Source organism: Gorilla gorilla, chromosome 6 (assembly GCF_029281585.2).
Source record: "Gorilla gorilla gorilla isolate KB3781 chromosome 6, NHGRI_mGorGor1-v2.1_pri, whole genome shotgun sequence".
In the NCBI taxonomy this organism is placed as follows: domain Eukaryota; kingdom Metazoa; phylum Chordata; class Mammalia; order Primates; family Hominidae; genus Gorilla; species Gorilla gorilla.
In genome coordinates, this window is record NC_073230.2 from 166237047 (window position 1) to 166259433 (window position 22387).

General features: G+C 46.0%; 1 protein-coding gene across 5 annotated transcripts in view; it reads left to right on the forward strand.

Annotated features, from left to right (window-relative positions):
• Positions 1-22387, forward strand: part of DNAJB6 (DnaJ heat shock protein family (Hsp40) member B6) — an 81357-nt gene that overhangs the window by 7265 nt on the left and 51705 nt on the right. For all 5 annotated transcript variants that reach the window (XM_004046553.5, XM_019031036.3, XM_055347409.2 and 2 more), the window contains exons 2-3: positions 14585-14675; positions 19203-19312. In XM_004046553.5, the coding sequence (XP_004046601.1) occupies positions 14611-14675; positions 19203-19312 (175 nt within the window). In that variant the 5' untranslated portion in view covers positions 14585-14610. The remainder of the gene's footprint in view (positions 1-14584; positions 14676-19202; positions 19313-22387) is intronic.

Consider the following 22387-nt stretch of genomic DNA (forward strand, 5'->3'; position numbering starts at 1 on the left):
CAGCTACTCGGGAGGCTGAGGCAGGAGAATGGCGTGAACTCGGGAGGCGGAGCTTGCAGTGAGCCGAGATCGCTCTACTGCACTCCAGCCTGGGCGACAGAGTGAGACTCTGTCTCAAAAAAAAAAAAATAGCCAGGCATTGTGGGACACACCTGTAGTCCCAGGTGCTCGGGAGGCTGATGCAGGAGAATCGCTGGAACCAGGGAGGTGGAGGTTGCAGTGAGCTGAGATTGTGCTGCTGCACTCCAGCCTGGGCAACAGAGTGAGACTCAAACTCAAAAAAAAAAAAAAAAAGTTAATTTTGTAGTTAAAGAATATCTTCCTGCTCTACGCAAATTCCTTTCCAGCCTGAAGTGATTTGTTTTTTTATTTTTTATTTAAAAAAATTTATTATTTTTGTGACAGGGTCTTGCTCCGTTATGTAGGCTGGAGGGCATTGGTGCGTTTACGTCTCACTACCATCGACTGCCTGGGCTCAAGTGATTTTCCTGCCTCAGCCACTTCCAGTAGCTGGGACTACAGGTGCACACTGCCACACCCTACTGAGTTTTTATATTTCATAGAGACAAGATCTTGCTGTGTTACTCAGCGTGGTCTTGAACTCCTGAGCTGAAGTGATCCCCCTGCCTCAGCCTGCCAAAGTGTTAGGATTACAGGCATGAGCTACTGTACCCAGCTGTGATTTCTTTTAAAGTGCTACTTTACAGCACTGTCACTTTTATTTTATCATTTTTAACTTTAAAGTTTTTTATTTTTATTTATTTATTTTATTTTTTGAGATGAAGTTTCGCCCTTGTTGCCCAGGCTAGAGTGCAGTGGAGTGATCTCGGCTCACTACAACCTCTGCCTTTCAGGTTCAAGTGATTCTCCTGCCTCACCCTCCCAAGTAACTGGGATTACAGGTGCCCGCCACCACACCTGGCTAGTTTTTGTATTTTTTGTAGAGACAGGATTTCACCATGTTGTCCAGACTGGTCTTGAATTCCTGACCTCAGGTGATCCACCCGCCTCAGCCTCCCAAAGTGCTGGGATTACAGGCGTGAGCCACTGCGCCTGGTTTAAAATTTTTATTTTTTATATATTTTGTTTTTTTCTGAGACAGGGCCTTGCCCTGTCTCTTGTCCAAGTTGGAGTGCAGTGACATGACATGGCTCACAGCATCCTTGATCTCTTGAGCTCAAGTGATCCTCCCATTTCAGCCTCTGGCGTAGCTGGGAGTACAGGCGTGTGCCACCCCACTCAGCTAATTTTTTTAATCTTTTTGTAGAGATGGTGTCTTACTGTGTTGCCCAGGCTGGTCTCAAGCTCTTGGGCTCAAGTGATCCTTCTGCACATTTCCAAGGTTGTTTAACTCCTGTGTCTTTGCTGTCTAGAAGCTTTTCAGTGTGATGTAATCCCACTTGTCTGTTTCGGCTTTTGTTCCTTGTGCTTTTGGGGGTCATATCCAAACAAAGATTGCTGAGGGGCCAAATTTTAAATTGTGTATAATTTTAATGACTTCAGATTTAAATAGCTGCATTTGGCTTATGGAGTCTTTTGAGCAGCACGGTTTTAAAAAGGTTTTTGCCAAGTGGGGTTCTAGTGGACACCTATGCTTGTAGAGCTCTGATGTGAGTGATCTGCTGTAGAAATTACTTTTGATTTAGTATATTATTTTAAAATGCAGGTGATGCACTGGTTTCTTGGTGAGGGAAGCTGGTTTTTCCTGGCTGAGCTTCTGTAGGGTGGAGGGCTGGAGTCCAGGCTCTCGCTGGGCAGGGAAGGCAGCTTGAGTGTGCCTTCCAGTCCTCCTGAGGGCCCACGTTTTTCTGGGATCACCTGTTTTCTATAATGTGCATTGAACACACGGGCCAGGAGAAGAGGGAAGTAGAGGAGCTTTGTCCTCTGTGCTCATCCTCACAGTGCTGGGCGGGCCAGAAGGATTCAGGGCCAACCTTAGGGAGATGAAGGCCACTTAAAATGTTTTATTGCCACAAATGGTGTCTTTCAAGAAATAAATCCATGTATTTTACACTTAAATGATACTAGGCTACTCCAGGCACACTGCCTATGGGGTAGCCCTGCTCTGCAAGGAGTAGTAAAAAAAAAAAAAAAAAAAAAAAAAGTTTCAACTTAGTTTCTCTGTGACTAGGGAAATTGTCCAAGTATGTATCAAATAATGCTAATTGGTACCTAGTTGTATATCTTGATTAGGCAACTTTTTGCTTAAAATTGTTTTGGAATGCAGTAGTATTTCTACAGCTTCAGGCTGCTTTATCATCTAATACACAGTTGGATATTTAATATATAGTTTTATCAGTTTTTTTTTTAAACACTGTTTTTGAGAGGTCTGAGGAAAAAAAAGATAGTGTGACCAAAAATACTTCTATAGGGAAATACTGATAGAAATGTATAGGTAGCCTTGAAATTCTGAGGTTAATAACAAAATTTGAATGCAGGTAACCTTTCATGGAGTTTGTCAAATTTTAAATTGTGTCTTACATCGGTGAAGACTCTGAAGCAGTAAGGAGTGAGTTAGCTTGCAGCAAACAGTGGGGATTGTTGCAGCATCAGCACTTCAGCCAGCTCTGCAGGTTTCCTTGGAGACACGTGGATTTCTCTTTCTAGACATTGAGCTATTTTCTTTTTTTTTTTTTTTTTTGAGATGGAGTCTTGCTCTGTCGCCCAGGCTGGAGTGCAGTGGCGCGATCTTGGCTCACTGCAAGCTCTACCTCCCGGGTTCACACCGTTCTCCTGCCTCAGCCTGCCAAGTAGCTGAGACTACAGGCGCCCGCCACCACGCCCCGCTAATTTTTTCTATTTTTAGTAGAGACGGGGTTTCACCGTGTTAGCCAGGATGGTCTTGATCTCCTGACCTCGTGATCCGCCCGCCTCGGCCTCCCAAAGTGCTGGGATTACAGGCATGAGCCACCGCGCCCGGCCAGCTATTTTCATTTTGTTGTTTCTGTAATGCATATTTGTATTTATATTCTAAATTTGTTAGTCTTATTGGCATTTGATGAAAACTAAAAAGGTAATTTTGAGATTTCAAGTACTGGTGAGAGAATGTCCCATAGCCTTGAGCATTGGAATTGTGTATATTGACAGCATAGTGCCACGATACAGGCTAGCATGAGTTCTGGAGGCAAACTTGGATTCTTACTATTTTTAAAGATGCAGTGTGTTTGGTATGTTGCCCAGGTTGAACTCAGACTCCTGGGCTGAAGCCATCCTCCTGCCTCAGCCTTCTGAGTCACTGGGACTTTAGGTGCACGTGACTGTGCTTGGCTCAGACTTGGGTTTTGAACTTGCTGGAACATTGACATTTACTTAATTCCTTTGAGCCCCCGTTTCCTCACCTACAAACAGTAACTCACAGAATGACTGTGATGGAATACATACCTGTAACAATGCGTGACACGTGAGTCAGTAACACATTGTTGCCCCAGCTCCTTTCCCCCTTAATCGGCTAATAACTAAGCCTCAATTATTAGTAAACTAATTAAGCATCATATGACTTGATGATTAGCATGTCACGTTTAAAATTACCAGTTGTCATTCAGGTTATAAGAAGTTTGTTTATTTATTTGTTTTTTTGAGATGGAGTCTTGCTCTGTCACCCTGGCTGGAGTGCAGTGGTGTGATCTTGGTTTACTCCAACCTCTGCCTCCCGGGCTCAAGCGATTCTTCTGCCTCAGCCTCCCAAGTAGCTGGGATTACAGGTGCACACCACCATGCCCAGCTAATTTTTGTATTTTTAGTGGAGATGGTGTTACGTCATGTTGGTCAGGCTGGTCTTGAACTCTTGACCCCAGGTGATCCACCTACCTCAGCCTCCCAAAGTGCTGGGATTACAGGCGTGAGCCACCATGCCCGGCTTTATTTTATTTTTTTGAGATGGAGTCTCGCTCTGTGGCTCAGGCTGGAGTGCAGTGGCGTGATCTTGGCTCACTGTGACCTCTGCCTCCCGGGTTCAAGTGATTCTCCTGCCTCAGCCTCCTGAGTAGCTGGGATTACAGGCGCCCACCACCTTGCCCAGCTAATTTTTTGTATTTTTAGTAGAGACGGGGTTTCGCCATGTTGGCCAGGCTGGTCTCGAACTCCTGACCTCAAGTGATCCACCCGTCTTGGCCTCCCAAAGTGCTGGAATTACAGGCGTGAGCCACTGTGCCCAGTCTTATTTTTTAATATTGCCATATTTTAAATAGGAATGGAAGATTTCTGCACTAGTCTTAGCATTTGTGGATGTGCATGGAACCCTGTTGGTGAAGTTTTCTTGCCTTGGAGAAGGACCCTAAACAGTTTCCTAACTAGCTCTCCTGTCTGCTGCTTGGTTGCATTCCTGTCGTTTCTGATTCCGGTACATACCATTTGGAGCATCTTCGTAACCCTGTTGTCCAGTCATCACTGTCTTAAGTCCATCTCCCTTGTAGTTAGAAGTTATCTTTCCACATACTCCTGTTGAGTTCACACCACTGCTTAACTCTTCTACTTACAGTGGAAAAGTCCTAATTCCTTAGTTGTAAAATTCTTCAGTTGTGCCTTGTTCTTTCTTGTCCTGACTCCCTCCCCTCCCTCTTACTCCCAGCACCCTCACACTGACGTTCCACCCTACTAACTTGCTGCGTCCCACGTGGGCTGTGTGCTGTCGTTATTTTGCCTGAGCATACGCTGTTACTTGTGTGTGGAATACTTTTGCCTCTGTTCTCTGCCTGGGGAGCTTACTTTTGTTTTTCATTTCATCAGTAAAATGTCAGTGTTAATTTTTCCTTTCCTCATGGTCTCTATACCATCTCCCCAGCACTCTGTGCATATTTGTCTTTTTAAATTTTTATTTTTTGTGTAGATGAGGGCTTGCTGTGTTGCTCAGGCTTATCTGGAATTCCTGGGCTGAAGCAGTCTTCCAGCCTCGGCCTCCCAGTAGTGCTGGGATTACAGGTGTGAGACCCTGCAAGGGCCATGTGCATATTTGTCTACATGCCTGTCTTCCACTAAACTTGATGACTTTTATTATTTCCAAAGCTAGCATAGTGTGTGTTATAAATAGTAAGTTTGTATGATTAAATTCAATCAGAATGACAGTATTCTTTTAATATTAGGAAGGCTTTGATTGGTTGACTAATGGGGCCAGTCTCACTAAAATGAAACAGTTGGGCAAGGTGTGACCCTCTCTTCCCTTGAGAGTCTCACCTGCCCAAAGGTAATGGGAAGGCAGGACCGTGACCCCAGGTTAGAAAAGACCAGGGGACTTAGCAAAGTTTTATTACTTTTGTTTTTTTTTGAGTCAGAGTCTTGCTCTGTCACCCAGGTTGGCGTGCAGTGGTAAAATCACGGCTCACTGCAGCCTAGACCTTCTGGGCTCAAGCCATCCTCCCACCTCAGCCTCCCGAGTAGCTGGGACCATACGCTGTGCCATCATGCCTGGCTAATTATTTTATTTTTTGAGACGGAGTCTCGCTCTGTCATCCAGGCTGGAGTGCAGTGGCATGATCTCAGCTCACTGCAACCTCCGCCTCCCGGGTTCAAGCAATTCTCATGCCTCAGTCTCCTGAGTAACTGGGATTACAGGTGCATGCCACTACACCCAGCTGATTTTTGTATTTTTTTTTTTATTTTTTTTTTTTGAGACGGAGTCTCGCTTTGTCACCCAGGCTGGAGTACAGTGTCGCAATCTCGGCTCACTGCAAGCTCCGCCTCCCAGGTTCACGCCATTCTCCGGCCTCAGCCTCCCGAGTAGCTGGGACTATAGGCGCCCGCCACCACGCCCGGCTAATTTTTTGTATTTTTAGTAGAGACAGGGTTTCACCGTGTTAGCCAGGATGGTCTCGATCTCTTGACCTCGTGATCCGCCCGCCTCGGCCTCCCAAAGTGCTGGGATTACAGGCGTGAGCCACCGCGCCCGGCCCGATTTTTGTATTTTTAGTAGAGACGGTTTCGTCATGTCGGCCAGGCTGATCTCGAACTCCTGGCCTCAGGTGATCTGTCCGCCTCAGCCTCCCAGAGTGGTGGGATTTCAGACATGAGCCACTGCGCCTGGCCAACGCCTGGCTAATTATTTTATTTTTAGTAGATTCAGAGTCTCGCTTTATTGTCCAGGCTGGTCTTGAGCTCCTTAGCTCAAGCGTTCCCTCTTTCTCTGTCCCCAGAACACTGGGATTACAGGCATGAACCATTGCATCCTGCCCGAATTTTATTGTTAATTGTAGCATCCTGGTCCATATTCCCGTCCTGATCAGAAAGAGAGCTGTGGGTCTTGTTATCTTTTGTTGGTGGCAGTTGGACTGTCCCTGGAGTATCTGTGTTGGACTGGGAGCACTAAGACATTACGACATTGGAGCTTGCTCAGAGGGGAGGGACCAGGTAGGTCAGGGTTTCTCAGGAGGAACTGTGAAGAATTGTAAGGGTATATTTGCCTAGAGACAGAAAAACTTGCCAAGATAAAGCCCCCAAATATCCAAAGGCAACTATGCGGAAGAGAAATTGAACCTGTATCGCATAATTTGAACAAGGACCAAAGGGTGAAAATTCCTTGGAGACCCCCGCTCCCCAGCATAAGGAAGAATTCCTGTAGTTAACTAAAATTCAGGGCTTGACTTTGGAGATAATGAGTTCCGGTCACTGGCGTTTGTTCAGACAGAGAAAGGTTGCACTAATTAGTGGTTATTGAAGTGTGGATGCCTTATGAGTCAGAGCTTGAACTTGGTGATATAAAGGTCCTTCTATTTAATAAGAATTTGAGGAAGACGCCCAATATGGCACTTTTCTCGAAGTACTTGGAGACAACAACCTTTTTTTTTTTTTTTTTTTTTTTTTTTTGAGATGGAGTCTTACTCTGTCTCCCAGGCTGGAGTGCAGTGGTGCGATCTTGGCTCACTGCAACCACCACCTCCCAGGTTCAAGTGAGTCTCCTGCCTCAGCCTCCCGAGTCTTAGCTGACGTTACAGGTGTTAGCCACCAGACCTGGCCGGAGACAACAACTTTTTAATTCTGAGATTCTGTAGTAGCATATGCCAGACATTAGCCAGCTGCTTAACTTTTGTCCAGTCTTTTTTTTTTTTTTTTTTTGAGACAGAGTTTCGCTCTTGTTGGCCAGGCTGGAGTGTGATGGTGCAATCTCGGCTCACTGCAACCTCCGTCTCCCAGGTTCAAGCAATTCTCCTGCCTCAGCCTCCTGAGTAGCTGGGATTACAGGAATGTGCCACCATGCCTAGTTAATTTTGTATTTTTAGTAGAGACAGAGTTTCTCCATGTTGGTCAGGCTGGTCTCGAACTCTCTACCTCAGGTGATCCGCCCCCCTCAGCCTGAGCCACCATACCCGTCCTGTCTTTGAATACTGTCTCACTGTTTTTGTTCTGAGTCTTTGAAAAGAATGTTAAAAGTCAATAGTAGTTGGAAGAATTAAGCCTGACCGTCTCCCAACTCATGGTTTTACCAAAAACCCTATTAAAAAACTTGTGGGCCGGGCGCGGTGGCTCACGTCTGTAATCCCAGCACTTTGGGAGGCCGAGGAGGGCGGATCTACAAGGTCAGGAGATCGAGACCATCCTGGCTAGCATGGTGAAACCCTGTCTCTACTAAAAATACAAAAAAAAAATTGGCCAGGTGTGGTGGTGGATGCCTGTAGTCCCAGCTACTCAGGAGGCTGAGGCAGGAGAATGGCGTGAACCCCGGAGGTGGAGTTTGCAGTGAGCTGAGATTGTTCCACTGCACTCCAGCCTGGGTGACATAGTGAGACTCCGTCTCAAAACAGCAACAACAAAAAAAACGCAAAACTTGTTTGGCTGGATATGGTGTATGCCTATAATCCCAGCACTTTGGTAGGCCAAGGTGGACGGATCACCTGAGGTCAGGAGTTTGAAACCAGCCTGGCCAACATGGTGAAACCCTGTGTCTACTTAAAAAAAAAAAAAACAAAAAACAAAACAAAAAAAGCCACAAAAAATTGGTGTGGTGGCACATGCCTGTAGTCCCAGCTAGTTGGGAGGCTGAGGCAGGAGAATTGCTTGAACCTGGGAGGTGGGGAGGTTTCAGTGAGTCGAGATTGTGCCGCTGCACTCCAGCCTGGGCGTCAGAGAGCGAGACACTATCTCAAAAACAAACAAACAAACAAACAAAAAAAAACTGTTGTCAATTTAAAATATTTACTCCAATTTGTGGCTCACGCCTGTATTCCCAGCACTTTGGGAGGCTGAGGTGGGCGGATCACGAGGTCGGGAGATCGAGACCATCCTGGCCAACATGGTGAAATCCGTCCCTACTAAAAATAGAAAAATTAGCTAGGCGTGGTGGTGGGCACCTGTAATCCCAGCTACTCCGGAGGCTGAGACAGGAAAGTCGTTTGAACCAGGGAGTTGGAGGTTGCAGTGAGCCAAAATTGTGCCACTCTACTCTAGCGACAGAGCAAGACTCTGTCTCAAAATATATACATATATATGTATATATATAATTTTTTTTTTTACTCCAAGTAAGCTAGGAGTATCTTCAGTATTGCTGAAGGCTTTATTTAATCATGCAGTGTATTTGATGGTGGATTACTCTCTCAATATTTATTCAGTTGAATGTGGAATGAGGTGGTATGATGATGGGGGTGGGGATGATTTGGAGCCAAAGTCCTTCGACTATTCCTGCTGGCTCCCTGGTGAGGGTGTGGCATCTCTGCAGATGAGTTCTCCTGACTGTGCTCAGGCGGCTGTCTGTGTGCCCATCGCTCCTGCCTGCTTTTCTCTTTCCTTCCCACTTCCTCATTGTGTGAGACCATCCACTCCGTGTATTACTGGTTCCTTTCTACTTCATCACAAGCAGGTAGCACTTAGGATGTTCTAGATGGAGCCCAGGGCTTTCTTCCCTTGGAGAGCATCATCTATAAACAACCATGGAAGTGGATGTCACCCACTTCACAGGGTGGGGAAGCAACCACAGTGAGTAGGTAGTTTTCCAAGGAACCACGTCTTGTTTACGATAAACACCCATTTCCACTTCCAAGTTCCTATGCTGTGAACATTACTGCTTCCCTGTACAGGGAAGGCAGGGTGGTAAATCCTTGATTCTTAGTGCTTGCTGGCTTTTTACAGTGACATGAACTCAAGAATTTTAAATGTAGGTTTTAAATCCAATTCAGTCAATTCACTTTGAAGCCCACATTCTTGTTAAGGTCAGGAATTGCCCTATCAATTTTTTTTTTTTTAATTTTTAAAATTTTTCGTAGAGACAGGGTTTCACCGTGTTGCCAAGGCTGGTCTTGAACTGCTGGGCTCATGCAGTTTGTCCGCCTCGGTCTCCTAAAGTGTTGAGATTACAGGTGTGAGCTGCCGCACCCGGTCCAGTTTGGTTTCTGTGTCCTTTTGACGTACACTTCGTCTTTTTGAAGTTTTTAAACTTTATTTTGAGGTAGTTTTAGATTTACAGAAAAGTTGTAAAGATAGTACAGGGATTTTCCTGTATACCGTTCACCCAGCTTTCCTTAATCTTTCTGTAACTGTGTTAACTGTGGTGAATTTCTCAAAAGTAAGCAGTTGACACTGCTACAGTACTGTTAAATGTGGACTTTATTCATATTCCACCTGTTTTTCTGCTGATGTCCTTTTCCTGTTCTAGAAACCATCTGAGGAACCCAGATTGTATTTAGTTGTCATTTATTCTTAGTTACAGGTTGTCTGTCCCCTTGTTTTTCTTGACCGGGGGGTGGGGGTGTGGGGGTGTGTGTGTGTGTGTGTGTGTGTGTGTGTATTTTTTTTGTTTGTTTGTGATAAGTTGGGCCTGGTTAGTGCTTGGATGGGAGATAGGGTCTCGTTCTGTTGCCTGTGCTGGAATGCCGCGGTGCAGTCATGACTCACTGTAGCCTTGACAACCTTCCTGGCTCAAGTGATCCTCCCACCTCAGCCTCCTGAGTAGCTGGGATGACAGACACATGCCACCATGCACAGCTACTTAAATTTTTTTTTTGTTGCGCAGAGTTCTCTCTGTGTTTCCCAGGCTGATCTTGCACTCCTGGGCTCAAGCAGTCCTCCTGCCTTGGCCTCCCAAAGTGCTGGAATTACAGGAGTGAGCCACTGCGCCTGGCCTGAGTCTGTGATTTTGGATAGCTTTTTAAATTTTCTTGCTTGATCTAGCATTAGCTAGTATAGTAAATTTTTATTTCAATTTAATTCTGAATTGACCTGTACTTTATAGCTGGTTTTGTCCAGGGCAGGACCACAGATTGTATCTGTTGTGATAATAATCTACACATTTATTCATTTTTGTTTGTTTTTTTCGACTTTTTTGAGATGCAGTTTTGTTCTTGTTGCCCAGGCTGGAGTGCAATGGTGCAATCTCGGCTCACCGCAGCCTCCGCTTCCTGGGTTCAAGCGATTCTCCTGCCTCAGCCTCTTGAGTAGCTGGGATTACAGGCATGCGCTACCACGCCCGGCTAATTTTGTATTTTTAGTAGAGACGAGGTTGCTCCATGTTGATCAGGCTGGTCTCGAACTCCCGACCTCAGGTGATCCACCCACCTTGGCCTCCCAAAGTGCTGGGATTACAGGTGTGAGCCGCTGTGCCCAGCTATTCATTTTTAGTTTTAATTAAAAAAAAAAATTATTTTCATTTTTTTGGAGACAGGTCTCACTCTCACCCAAGCTGGAGTGCTGTGGCACTATTTCGAACTGGTCTCCAACTCCTGGGCTCAAGGAGTCCTCCCACTTTGGTCTCACAAAGTGCCAGGATTACAGGTGTGTGCCACTGTGCCCAGCCGATATCTGCACATTTATAAGCTGACATCTCTGAGAGCACAGGGCAGGATGAAATTAGAGGCTGCCGTAGGTCAGGGTAAGGGATAATGATGCTGGTGAAGATAAAGAACAGTCAATGAATTTCAGTTATTTCAGAGGTAGACTCGGCAGAACTTTGTGATTTACTTGTGTCTGTGTGCTGAGTGTAGTGATGTTGGCGAAGGTGAACATTTCACAGGCACCTCGGAGCTCAAGGTAGAATTTACTAGAAAATGACCAGGTATGTAGGAGGTGGGGAGGATTAAGAGTTAAATTTTGGTCGTGTTCTATTTAGGATGTCTGCTGGACATCCAAGTGGCTGTGTCAAGTAGTCATCTGTCTATTTGTGTCTGAAGTGCCCAGGAGAGGCCTGAGCTTGGAGCTTACATCTGGGACTCATTGCTAAGTAAATTATATTTATGTAATGGGAAAGGATGAAAACCCACATGTAGGATGAGAGTTGGCCTTGAGCCTTTAGCGTTCCCGTAGTTTCTTTCTTTCTTTCTTCTTTTTTTTTTTTGAGATGGTTTCTTTCTTTCTTTTTTTTTTTTTTTTTTTTGAGATGGAGTCTCACTGTCGTCCAGGTTGGAGTGCAGTGGCGCGGGCGCGATCTCGGCTCACTGCAGGCTCCGCCTCCCGGGGTTCACGCCGTTCTCCTGCCTCACCATCCTGAGTAGCTGGGACTACAGGCACCCGCCACCTCTCTTGGCTAATTTTTTGTATTTTTAGTAGAGATGGGGTTTCACCGTGTTAGCCAGGATGGTCTTGATCTCCTGACCTCGTGATCCGCCCGCCTCGGCCTCCCAAAGTGCTGGGATTACAGGCGTGAGCCACCGCACCCGGCCAGCATTCCCGTAGTTTCTTCAGCGGGCCAGTGGAGGGGTGAAAGCTGGTGGTGGAAGGCAGATGGAGAGAGAAGTTGGGCAAGGAGATCTGGGAAACGTCTGTGGGTGGTGCTGTGGGTTTTTTACTGACCTTAAATAAGAGCCTCCAGTGGCAGGCAGTGGGGAGCTGCAGCAGGACTGGGGGATGAGTCCAGGCGAGGAAGTGGAGCGGCTAAGGGTAAGCAGTGCAGGAGGAGCGCAGAGGTGAGGGCATCCACTCCAGGGGGTGGCTCTCATACTGCCTTTATGCTTTCCTTGTAGGGTAGCCTTCATTTGGTAAGGAAACTAGCCATTTGATGGAGTGCTGCATGAATACCGAGTGCTGTTAGTGGATGCTGCACGTACATGACAGAGCAGGCTTTCAGTGAGAGTGTTTTTGGTGGTGAAGTAAATCACAGCATTCCCCAGCTGGCCACACGGCCCTCGCCCACACCCACGTTCTCACCTCTGTGCTCACTGCCTCGGGGGGTGTCTTCCTCCCATTCCCACCACCATACGCACAAACACAGGCACACAAGTGCAGATAGAAGATGAGCTGTTTGGACTGGCGAGGGCATGTGTGCTTGGTGTGTGGCACATTGAATGGCCTCTTGCTATATATAGTGCTCAGAGGGGATGATCCAGATGTCTGGCATGGGAAGATTGGTACTGAGATTTCTGCTCTTGTTCTGTTAGTGAGAGTGGATTAGCAGCTTCCCTCTGTTTCTGCTAGGTACTGCCGCTGGCATCACTGCCAAAATGCCACCCTAGATCCTTGGCAGCAAACTGGAGCTGGAGTGAAAATAACCTCACGTAGTCACTCAGCCAAGGGAATGAGGGAGACGTGAAGAAACGCTGGCTTTCCTGCTGCTTGTTGGCTGCTCTGCCTTGTGTGCTGTGACTGATGGGCAGGTTTTTAGTTACTGAAAGAAGACTGCGGTGTTCCTACTTACGGGAGTCGACTCCTGTCTTTTCTCTAGAGACTGGTCCGACCCGTGTGGCTTGAATCCTATATGTTGCCATGTCATTCTAACTACCAGGGAGGAAATCTTTCATAACTGGGGGTTCCTTACCTTGTAACTTATTACATGAAGTCCCTAATATTTTATATTGATTATTTCCAAATGGAGTGGAAAGAACTGTGCAGTGGTATACCCTTAGGCACATTCTCCAATTAATATTTTATCTTTGTTTTATTATGTATCCAGCAAAGCTGATAACGTTAAATTGGAATAATTACAAGAAAATAGGAACCATACGAGTTATTTTCTAAGTTGTAATTTTAAAAGTACTGGGAACAAATCTACTTAAGAACAAGAACATTTTGATACTCTAAATTCCGTATCTTGTAGTTGGCGTATTAAACTTAACACCTAGAATCTTTGCTGTCATGTATTTGAAGATGTACATTTCTTTTCTAAGTTTGATGTTAGTCATTCTGTCGAATTGATAATGTAGTTTATATACATCTAAATAGATCCTGATTTCCATTATAGTTTTTTGTTTTTTGATGAAAGGACTTCCATAAAAACAAGAGTTTTAGGTCCAGGTTTGGTGGCTCATGCCTGCAGTCCCAGCACTTCGGGAGGCTGAGGTGGGAGGAATCCTTGAGCCCAGGAGTTTGAGACCAAGATCAGCAACAAAGTGAGACCCTGTCTCAATTAAAAAAAAAAAAAACAAAAACCAAGAGTTGAAGTTTCCACAGATGTTTCTTTGTGGCTTCGTGATACTGTTGTTTTTTCTTTCTTTCTTTCTTTCTTTTTTGAGACAGTCTCGTTCTGTCGCCCGGGCTGGAGTCCGGTGGCATGGGCTGGAGTCTGGTGGCACGATGTCAGCTCACTGCAGTCTCTGCCTCCTGGGTTCAAGCAATTCTGCTTCAGCCTCCCGAGTAGCTGGGACTACAGGTGTGCACCACGATGCCGGCTAATTTTTGTATTTTTAGTAGAGACAGGATTTCACCATGTTGGCCAGGCTGATCTCGAACTCCTGACCTCAAGTGATCCACCTCCCTCGGCCTCCTAAAGCGCTGGGATTACAGGTGTGAGCCACCGCGCCCGGCTGTGCAGATTCTTGATTGTTGTTTTAAAAGAGTAGGTTAGCCAGTCAAATTGAAAGAAGTAAATTGGTTAGGAAACGTCACATCTTAAAGCAGCAGTGTGCGTAGTTCCTCCTTGTGGAACCAGAGGCTACATCCTCCATTAGAGCTGGCAGAAGCAGAATGGGTTTCGTTGTACATTTTACTGCCCGGGGAAGTAACAAGGTTGAAGCACGTAATCCATAGGGGAACTTAGGGAATGAATCTCTGCTGCTGGTTTTCCACCTTCCAGTCCGTAGTGATACTATCTAATTAGTGTGGTCAACAGGGCAATATAGTATTTGTTTGGTAGAGGAATGGATGGGAGCTTGGAACCAGAGGGTAAAGTTAACGCTAACTACTGTGTAGTCAAAGGTCTTTCTCTCTTGGGAGATGTGTGGGAGGGCTTTTGCTGTTCCCTCGTGTGGGTGACAGAATGGTGGAAGGATGGCTCTCTATTGTTCCCATGTGAAGTTAGTTCAGGGCAGGGACAACGTGTTTGTCCTTGGAGCCCCGTGGTCTTGCCCGATGCCTGGCACAGGAATGCATTGAATGAAAGAGGTAACTGACGTTCCCTGAGCACAGACCGTGTCTAGGAACACATGACAGACTTTGTCAGCTAGTGGTCAAGTGGCACGGAGTCTCTGCCTCAGAGTCACCTGTTGTTTAGGCTATTATTAGGCTATTTCAGAGCTTTTTTCCCCATCTCTAGAAGGGTCTTAGGGCATGAATCTGGGAACCAGTTCCCAGACAAGGTCTTGGCCCAGCAGGCTAGTGGTTAGCTCTAGTGGAAGTTCCCTCTGTAGGCCAGTAGGTGCTAAGGTGACACCACCCCTTCCTCCCTCTCCAGACCCATCCCACCACCGTGATTTGCCCATCCCCAGCAGCCTCATCACTGACCACCTGTTTTTACTTGCAGGACCCATTCCAACAATCTGGTAAAACATGGTGGATTACTATGAAGTTCTAGGCGTGCAGAGACATGCCTCACCCGAGGATATTAAAAAGGCGTAAGTAATTTTATTTCTGCGATAATGCATTTTCACAGTGGTACGTTGGTAATTGAGTAGTATAACTTCTTCTATTGCCTATGAATATGGCTTTTAATGTAGTATACCAGTCTTTGAATGCCACATAGTTTAGTTTGACAGAGCAGTTAACAAGGAGCATTTGCAGTCTAGGCCTGGGCTTTGCTCTTCATTAGTCAGTCACTTGGTTTATATCTGAAGTTGATGATTATTTCACTGAGGATGTGAGATAATCCCAAACATCTTTTACATTGGACTTTGAAAATGGAGCTGACTTGGCACTCTTGAGTGCCCCTTTGGAAGGTAGGGGCCCAGAGTACATAGCACTTGAATTTTCTTGTTGTGATTGTTGGGCTCCAGCCTATGCCATTGGAGTCCCTTCTGATTCATATGAAAGTTCGAGAACTGCAGCGCTGCCTGTGGTACCTGCATCTGTGTGACCAGGGCCTGGCCATTGTGAGGAGGGCAGTTCCAGCCACAGAAGGCTCTCACGGTAACCTTAGTCTGTTTAATTAATGAGGTGTTAACTGTGAATGTAGAGTATACAGCAAAGACGTCATGAAACAGATTGTTAGATTTTAACATAGCTAGAGAGCAGTTAGCCTGGAATAGTTGGAACCAACTTTAAAAAAATTGTTAATAAATAATGAAGTGTCTATACTGCTAGACTTAGTGGGTCTGAAGATAGAATTAACTTTTTTGGGGGCCAAATAGTTCATTTTGCTTAATTTTTAAATTTTAATAAAAATACAGAGTCTCAATATGTTGCTCAGGCTGGTCTCAAACTCCTGGGCTCAAGCGATTCTCTCGCCTTGGCCTCCCAGATTGCTGTGATTATAGATGTGAGCCACTGTGCGTAGCTGAGATAGTTCATTTTAAAATGCTAAATTACGACCAGGCAAGTGGCTCACACCTCTAATCCCAGCACTTCGAGAGGCCTAGGTGGGAGGGTCACTGGAGCCCAGGGGTTTGAGACCAGCCTGGGCAACAAAATGAGATACTGTCTTGACCAAAAAAAAATAGTTGGGTGTGGTGGCATATGCCTGTAGTCCCAGCTGCTCCAGAGGCTGAGGCAGGAGAATTGCTTGAGCCCAGGAGGTTGAGGCTGCAGTGAGCCATGTTCGTGCCACTGTGTTCCAGCTTGGGCAACCAAGCCGAGACCCTGTCTCAAAAAAGCCAAGTCAGGATGGCTGACGTTGCCTGAAGGTTATTTGAAACCTCTGCCGAGGAACCTAGTAGAAGCAGTCCACTGAGGAGAGGTCAGGCAGGCCCTGATGCTGTCACTAGTAGAGTGAGGTTTCCCACACTGTGAGGAAGCCTGTGCTGCACACTTGAGGCTCACACTATTCTTATCAGTAGTGTTAACAGCCAGTCATACTTGACAGATTCTAAGACGAAGACAGTTGGGAATACCTTACTCTTCTTGAATAAGTTAATGGATGTATTAGTCTGTTTTTACGCTGCTGATAAAGACGTACCTGAGACTGGGAAGAAAAGGAGGTTTAATTTGACTTACAGTTCCAGATGGCTGGGGAGGTCTTACAATCATGGAGGAGGGCGAAAGACACTTCTTACATGGCGACAGCAAGAGAATGAGGAAGAAGCAAAAGCGGAAACCCCTTATAAACCCATCAGGTCTTGTGAGGCTTATTATCAGGAGAATAGCACGGGAAAGACTAGTCCCCATGATTCAGTTACCTCCCCCTGGGTCCCTTGCATAACACCTGGGAGTTCTGGGAGTTACAACTCAAGTTGAGATTTGGGTGGGGACACAGCCAGACCTTACCAGTGGATAAGCATAATATGTGTACAGTGCTTTCAGTAATAATGGAAATTACATACCTTTATGATAGAGGTCATTAGAGAGTAGATTGGTTTTAGTTGTTTCTGAGAACATACAGGTTGCTGAGTGTCTCTAGCATGACGTTGAAGTAGGAATTTAGAAAAGGCTGTTACCTTTAAAAGCAGTGAGATTTCCTGCACTCCTGAGCGTACAGTTGTATAAATGCTGACTTTTAAAAATGAGCAGAATGATAGCTATGGGGGCGTGCTGTTAGAACAGTCTATCTTGTGTACCCTTGGCTTTGTGTGTTGACAGTTTTTGTTTGAGGACTTAAAGGTCTGTGGCTGCCACCTGTTCTGCATCTCTCCTGAGATACCAGACTTTTCCTGGGTTTGAGTCACACACCATGGGCCTTCCTTCCTTGGTGCTGAAGTGCTGGTGCGCAGGTCCAACAGATCTGAAGGTCAACATTCAAAGTCATTTGGCACTGTTTACACTTGCATATCGTGTTGTATTACACCTTGATTTTTAAATATTTTAGTAGTGTATGACTGGGGTATACACAGTTGAATCTTGTCCTGCATTCTCATCCATTACCAAGTTTTCATATGAACACTAGATGATAGGTAGTACTGCACACTAATCATTTTTTCTCTTTTGTCTTTTGTATGGTCTGTTATTTTTGACTGAGGATTTCCGGCACATTTAGGGTTATTTGATCCACTGCTACGTTTTTTTTTTTTGTTTGTTTTTTTTTTTGAGACGGTGTCTTGCTGTGTCGCCCAGGCTGGAGTTCAATGGCGTGATCTCGGCTCACTGCAACCTCTGCCTCCCAGGTTCAGGCGATTCTCCTGCCTTAGCCTCCCGAGTAGGTGGAACTGCAGGCGCCTGCCACGATGCCCAGCTAATTTTTACATTTTTAATAGAGACGGGGTTTCACCATGTTGGCCAGGATGGTCTCGATCTCTTGACCTCGTGATCTGCCTGCCTCAGCCTCCCAAAGTGCTGGGATTACAGGCGTGAGCCACTGCGCCCGGCTGCTACATGTTTATTTAGGTCCACAGTGACATAAATTACTGTTAAGTATTCTGGACTCCAGCTTTAATCAGATTTTAGTATGGTTAAGCCAAGGTTTTGTTGAACATGTTGTAAGTTAAATTGAGCCACAACAGCTTTACAGTAATAACTTGCCAAGTGTTAAAAGCACTGTCAGATTAGTATACTAGTCTGAAATTTTGAGGGGTACGCTGCTTCTCTTTTTTAACGTTACCCTCCTTTTGAATATATGCTGCTTAGATTTTGCTAATTAGAGGATTTTTTGTATTCATTCATTCATTCATGTATTCATGTTGAGCCGGAGGCTCGCTCTGTCACCCAGCCTGGAGTTCAGTGGCACGATGTTGGCTCACTGCAACCTCTTTCTCCTGGGTTCAAGCAATTCTTCTGTCTCAGCCTCCTGAGTAGCTGGGATTACAGGTGTGCGCCTTCATGTCCGGCTTTTTGTATTTTTAGTAGAGATGGGGTTTTGCCATGTTGGCCAGGTTGGTCTCGAACTCCTGACCTCAGGTAATCCACCCACCTCGGCCTGCCAGAGTGCTGGGATTACAGGTGTGAGCCGCTGCACCCGGCCTTTTTTTTTTTGTATTTAAATAGCGTGCAATTATTTGGTCAGTTGGAACTCTGCAACAGAATATGACCTTGGTCATAGAATCTTTGTAGAAGTCAGTGTTTTAACTCTGTTTAGATCTTGAATCTGGCACAGAGGGTGTTTGAAAGATTCTGAGATCCTGGCCTGTTGGGTGGCAGGTGACTCACCTTTGGCATACAGATGAGCTAGGTAGTGGGCTGGCTGAGGAAGTAGGGTCCTGGGAATCAGAACATGGAAGGATATGAATGGTGATGTTGGATCTTGCTGCTCGGTGACCGAGGCCTTTTTTTCCCTTTTTAAAAATTTTTTGAGATGGAGTTTCGCTCTTGTTTCCCAGGCTGGAGTGCAATGGTGCGATCTCGGCTCACCACAACCTCTGCCTCCCGGGTTCCAGTGATTCTCCTGCCGCAGCCTCCTGAGTAGCTGGGATTACAGTCATGCACCACCATGCCCGGCTTATTTTGTATTTTTAGTAGCGTTGGGGTTTCTCCATGTTGGCCAGGCTGGTCTCGAACTCCTGATCTCAGGTGATCCGCCCACCTCCCAAAGTGCTGGAATTACAGGCGTGAGCCACCACCCCTGGCCTTTCTCCTTTACTTCACATACTTGCTCAGTCTTGTCACTGTCAGTCCATGTTGTGGACACTGTGATCTTCATTTTTCTATCTCTAGAGGTTCGTTTGTATTATGCTATCAGGATTTTTATTCTAAAACTTACTTTAATGAGTATTTTTACAATTTTAATTTTGAGACGGTCTTGTTCTGTCGCCCAGGCTGGACTGCAGTGGTGTGATCATAGCTCACTGTAGCCTTGAACTCCTGGCCTCAAGCAGTTGTCACGCCTCAGCCTCTGAAGTAGCTGGGTCTGTCTGTGGCTGCACGCCTCTACGCCTGGCTATCTGGATTTTAGAACTTTGTGTATTTCATTGTAGAGGAAAGGGAGGTTTTACAATTAAAACCAGTATTCATCTCACCAGTTGGCAGCTCTGAAGCCATTCTCGTGGTTAATGATGTTAGTTTCAAAAGCATAGTTGATTTCTGGATTTAGAATGTGATCAATATCCTTTATTCTTTCCAAGATATCGGAAACTGGCACTGAAGTGGCATCCAGATAAAAATCCTGAGAATAAAGAAGAAGCAGAGAGAAAATTCAAGCAAGTAGCAGAGGCATATGAAGTGCTGTCGGATGGTGAGTGACAGCGAGCTGCTGAAAGACCCTGAGCGGGCATGCCGGAATGCGGAGTGGGTGTTGGGATCCTCCTCAGGGTAGCACAGTATCGACTCAAGTGACTTGTTTTTGATGCCTACTGGATTTTGGGCCCTTCTAAGAGATTTTTACTTTTCTCGTGAAGATTTGAATTGATTTAGGTAACCACGAGTGCTGGGGAGCACCAGGGCTTCTAGCAGTTTCTCTTAGGATGGCTGTTTTAAAAGCAGGACTAGACATCCTGGGTTTGAGGAACCCAGGAGAGAGGAGGTTGCGGGACTTAGGTCACTGTGCATGTGGCGTGCTTGCCCCCGTTGTGTGTGATCATTCTGACCTTGCTCACCCCCACTGGCTTAAACAGTACCATTCCAGTGGAGTCAGCTTTACTGCTTGAGAGGATGTCATTAGTTCCCAAAAAGAGGGGATGGAACATACAGCTAAAATTTAGATTTCCAGTTTCAGGCCTGTTTTCCCCTCCTAGGTCTGGAGCAGAGGTGTTCTATGTTACTGGAAGTCAGATCCATTGGCCTAGTTCACAAATGGGTGAGGGGTCAGAGGTCAGCTGTTGCCTAGATGCAGTCAGGGTTCCATGGGGGAAGTAAAGGCTCTGCATGGGGCCTGGGGTGGGGGAACAGTGACAGAACTGGAAAGCCACACAGTGCCCCTGTCTGCTGCAGTGCTGGGTGGCCTGTTGCGAGCAAAGGCCGAGGCATTTCCAAGGTTAGGGATGGACTAACTGAACCCTGGAAGTGGGCACTTGGTTAAGTGTATCTGCATGTGGTGAGGTAATTGGCCCTTATTTACAACAAAATTTTTTTTTTTTTTTTTTTTAAAGAACCCAATTTGAGGCAGAGGTTGCAGTGAGCCGAGATTGCGCCACTGCACTCCAGCCTGGGCGACAGTGCGAGGCTGTCTCCAAAAAACAAAACAAAACCAAACCAATCAGAAGGAACCCAGTGTAAGCTTGCCACCTTCAACAGCTACCAGCACACCACCAGCCTTGCTTTCTCTGGTGACACTGTGGCCCACCCCCTTTGTTTTAGAGGAAATTCCAGACGTTTTACTTCAAAAAATATGAAAAGACATAAAAACACCGATATTTGAAGTCTTCTTGAAATGTGGCATTTAAGGTCTTGAACTGTTGAGCTTATTCATTGGAAAGTTTTATTTATTTATTTTTTTTAAAGAGAGAGGATCTTGCTATGTTTCCCAGGGAGGCCTTGAACTCCTGGGTTGAGATGATCATCCTCCTCAAGTTCCAAGCACCATTGCGCCAGGCTTGTTCCCTTAGATTTGTGTGCTGGAGTGACAGAGGAGGGCACAGGCCTCAGTGTTACCATCTTGGTCTTCGGTCCTTGTTGTTTGTGTGCTAATTCAGTATTGCCAGATTCAGGATTTTAGGGACTAAGTAACATTAGGAAAAGTGAGGACCAAAATGAAGCTTCATATGTGATAGAGCAGCTTTAAACTACCACACTGAAAAGTCGCTTGGTTCTTTTGGGAGGTGTATGAGGTGTGTTTTTCATGTCCTTTTAGGCAGCCTTCAGTGCCAGCTGGAGTTGTGTTCAAAACATGGTCATTGTTCTTGCCATGGCACTGGCTGCGTGAACCTGCTTGCAAGTGGTTTGTTTCTAAGCCTGTTTTCCCATTTTGTGGAATGTGAGATTTTCTTTTACTTTTTAAAAATTGAGATGGCGTCTCACTCTGTTGCCCAGGCTGGAATGTAGTGGCATGATCACAGTTCGCTGCAGTCTTGACCTCCCAGGCTCAAGCGATTCTCCCATCTCGGCTTCCTGAGTAACTGGGACCACGGGTGGGTGCCACTGTGTCCAGCTAACTTTTTTGTATTGTGTTTAGAGGTGGGATTTTGCCGTGTTGCCCAGGCTGGTCTTGAACTCCTGGGCTTAAGTGAACCACCTTCCTTGCCCACGCAAAGTGTTGGGATTATAGGCGTTAGCCACTGCATCCAGCCTATGAGATTTTTTGAGGAACGCAGATGGTGTCATGTCAGAAGTACCAGTGCTTCTAATGTCATTGTTTTTGTTCTGGGATATAAGGAGCATTTGGAATGTAAGTGTGAAGACTGTCAGTGGAGAGGGGCACACTAGCCCCAGGCCTTGCATCCGGGTGGTCCCCTTCGAGGGTGAATGAGCCTGTAGGGTGTTAGGTTGGCGCCTTTCTGGCACATCTGCTTTCTCCCACTTGCCTAGGCCCTGGCACGTTTGTTTTCGTGCTGCAGATGTGGTCCTCTAATTGGGTTTTTGTAGTAAGATGGTGCACTTCTGTGGTTGCAATAATCTTGTACTTGGTCATGTGATTTTAATGTAGCATGCCTGGGCTCTGTGCAGTAGAGTCAAAGAAACGATCTAATGGAATAAAGAAAAAGTTTTTTTTTGCTTTTGAGATGGAGTTTCGCTTTTGTTGCCCAGGCTTGAGTGCAATGGTGCAGTCTGGGCTCACTGCAACCTCTGCCTCCTGGGTTCAAGCGATTCTCCTGCCTCAGTCCCCAGTAGCTGGGGTCACAGGCATGCGCCACCATGCGTGGCTAATTTTGTATTTTTAGTAGAGACTGGGTTTCTCCGTGTTGGCCAGGCTGCTCTCGAACTCCTGACCTCAGGTGATCGGCCCTTCTCGGCCTCTGAAAGTGCTGGGGTTACAGGTATGAGCTACCTCACCTGGCTAAGTCCCCCCGCCCCCCCGCGCCTACTCTTGTTGCCCAGGCTGGAGTGCAGTGGCATGATCTTGGCTCACCACAAACTCCGCCTCCCGGGTTCAAGCTGTTCTCTTGCCTCAGCCTCCTGAGTAGCTGGGATTACAAGTGCCTGCCACCACACCTGGCTAATTATTGTATTTTTACAAGAGATGAGGTTTCACCATATTGGCCAGGCTGGTCTCAAACTCCTGACCTCAGGTGATCTGCCCACCTTGGCCTCCCAAAGTGGTGGGATTACAGGTGTGAGCCACCATGCCTGGCTGTAAATACTTATTATTTCTAATAACTTGTAAAAATTCAGCATACTGAATTTTTTTTGAATTGTTTTTCAGGAGAGAGGTACA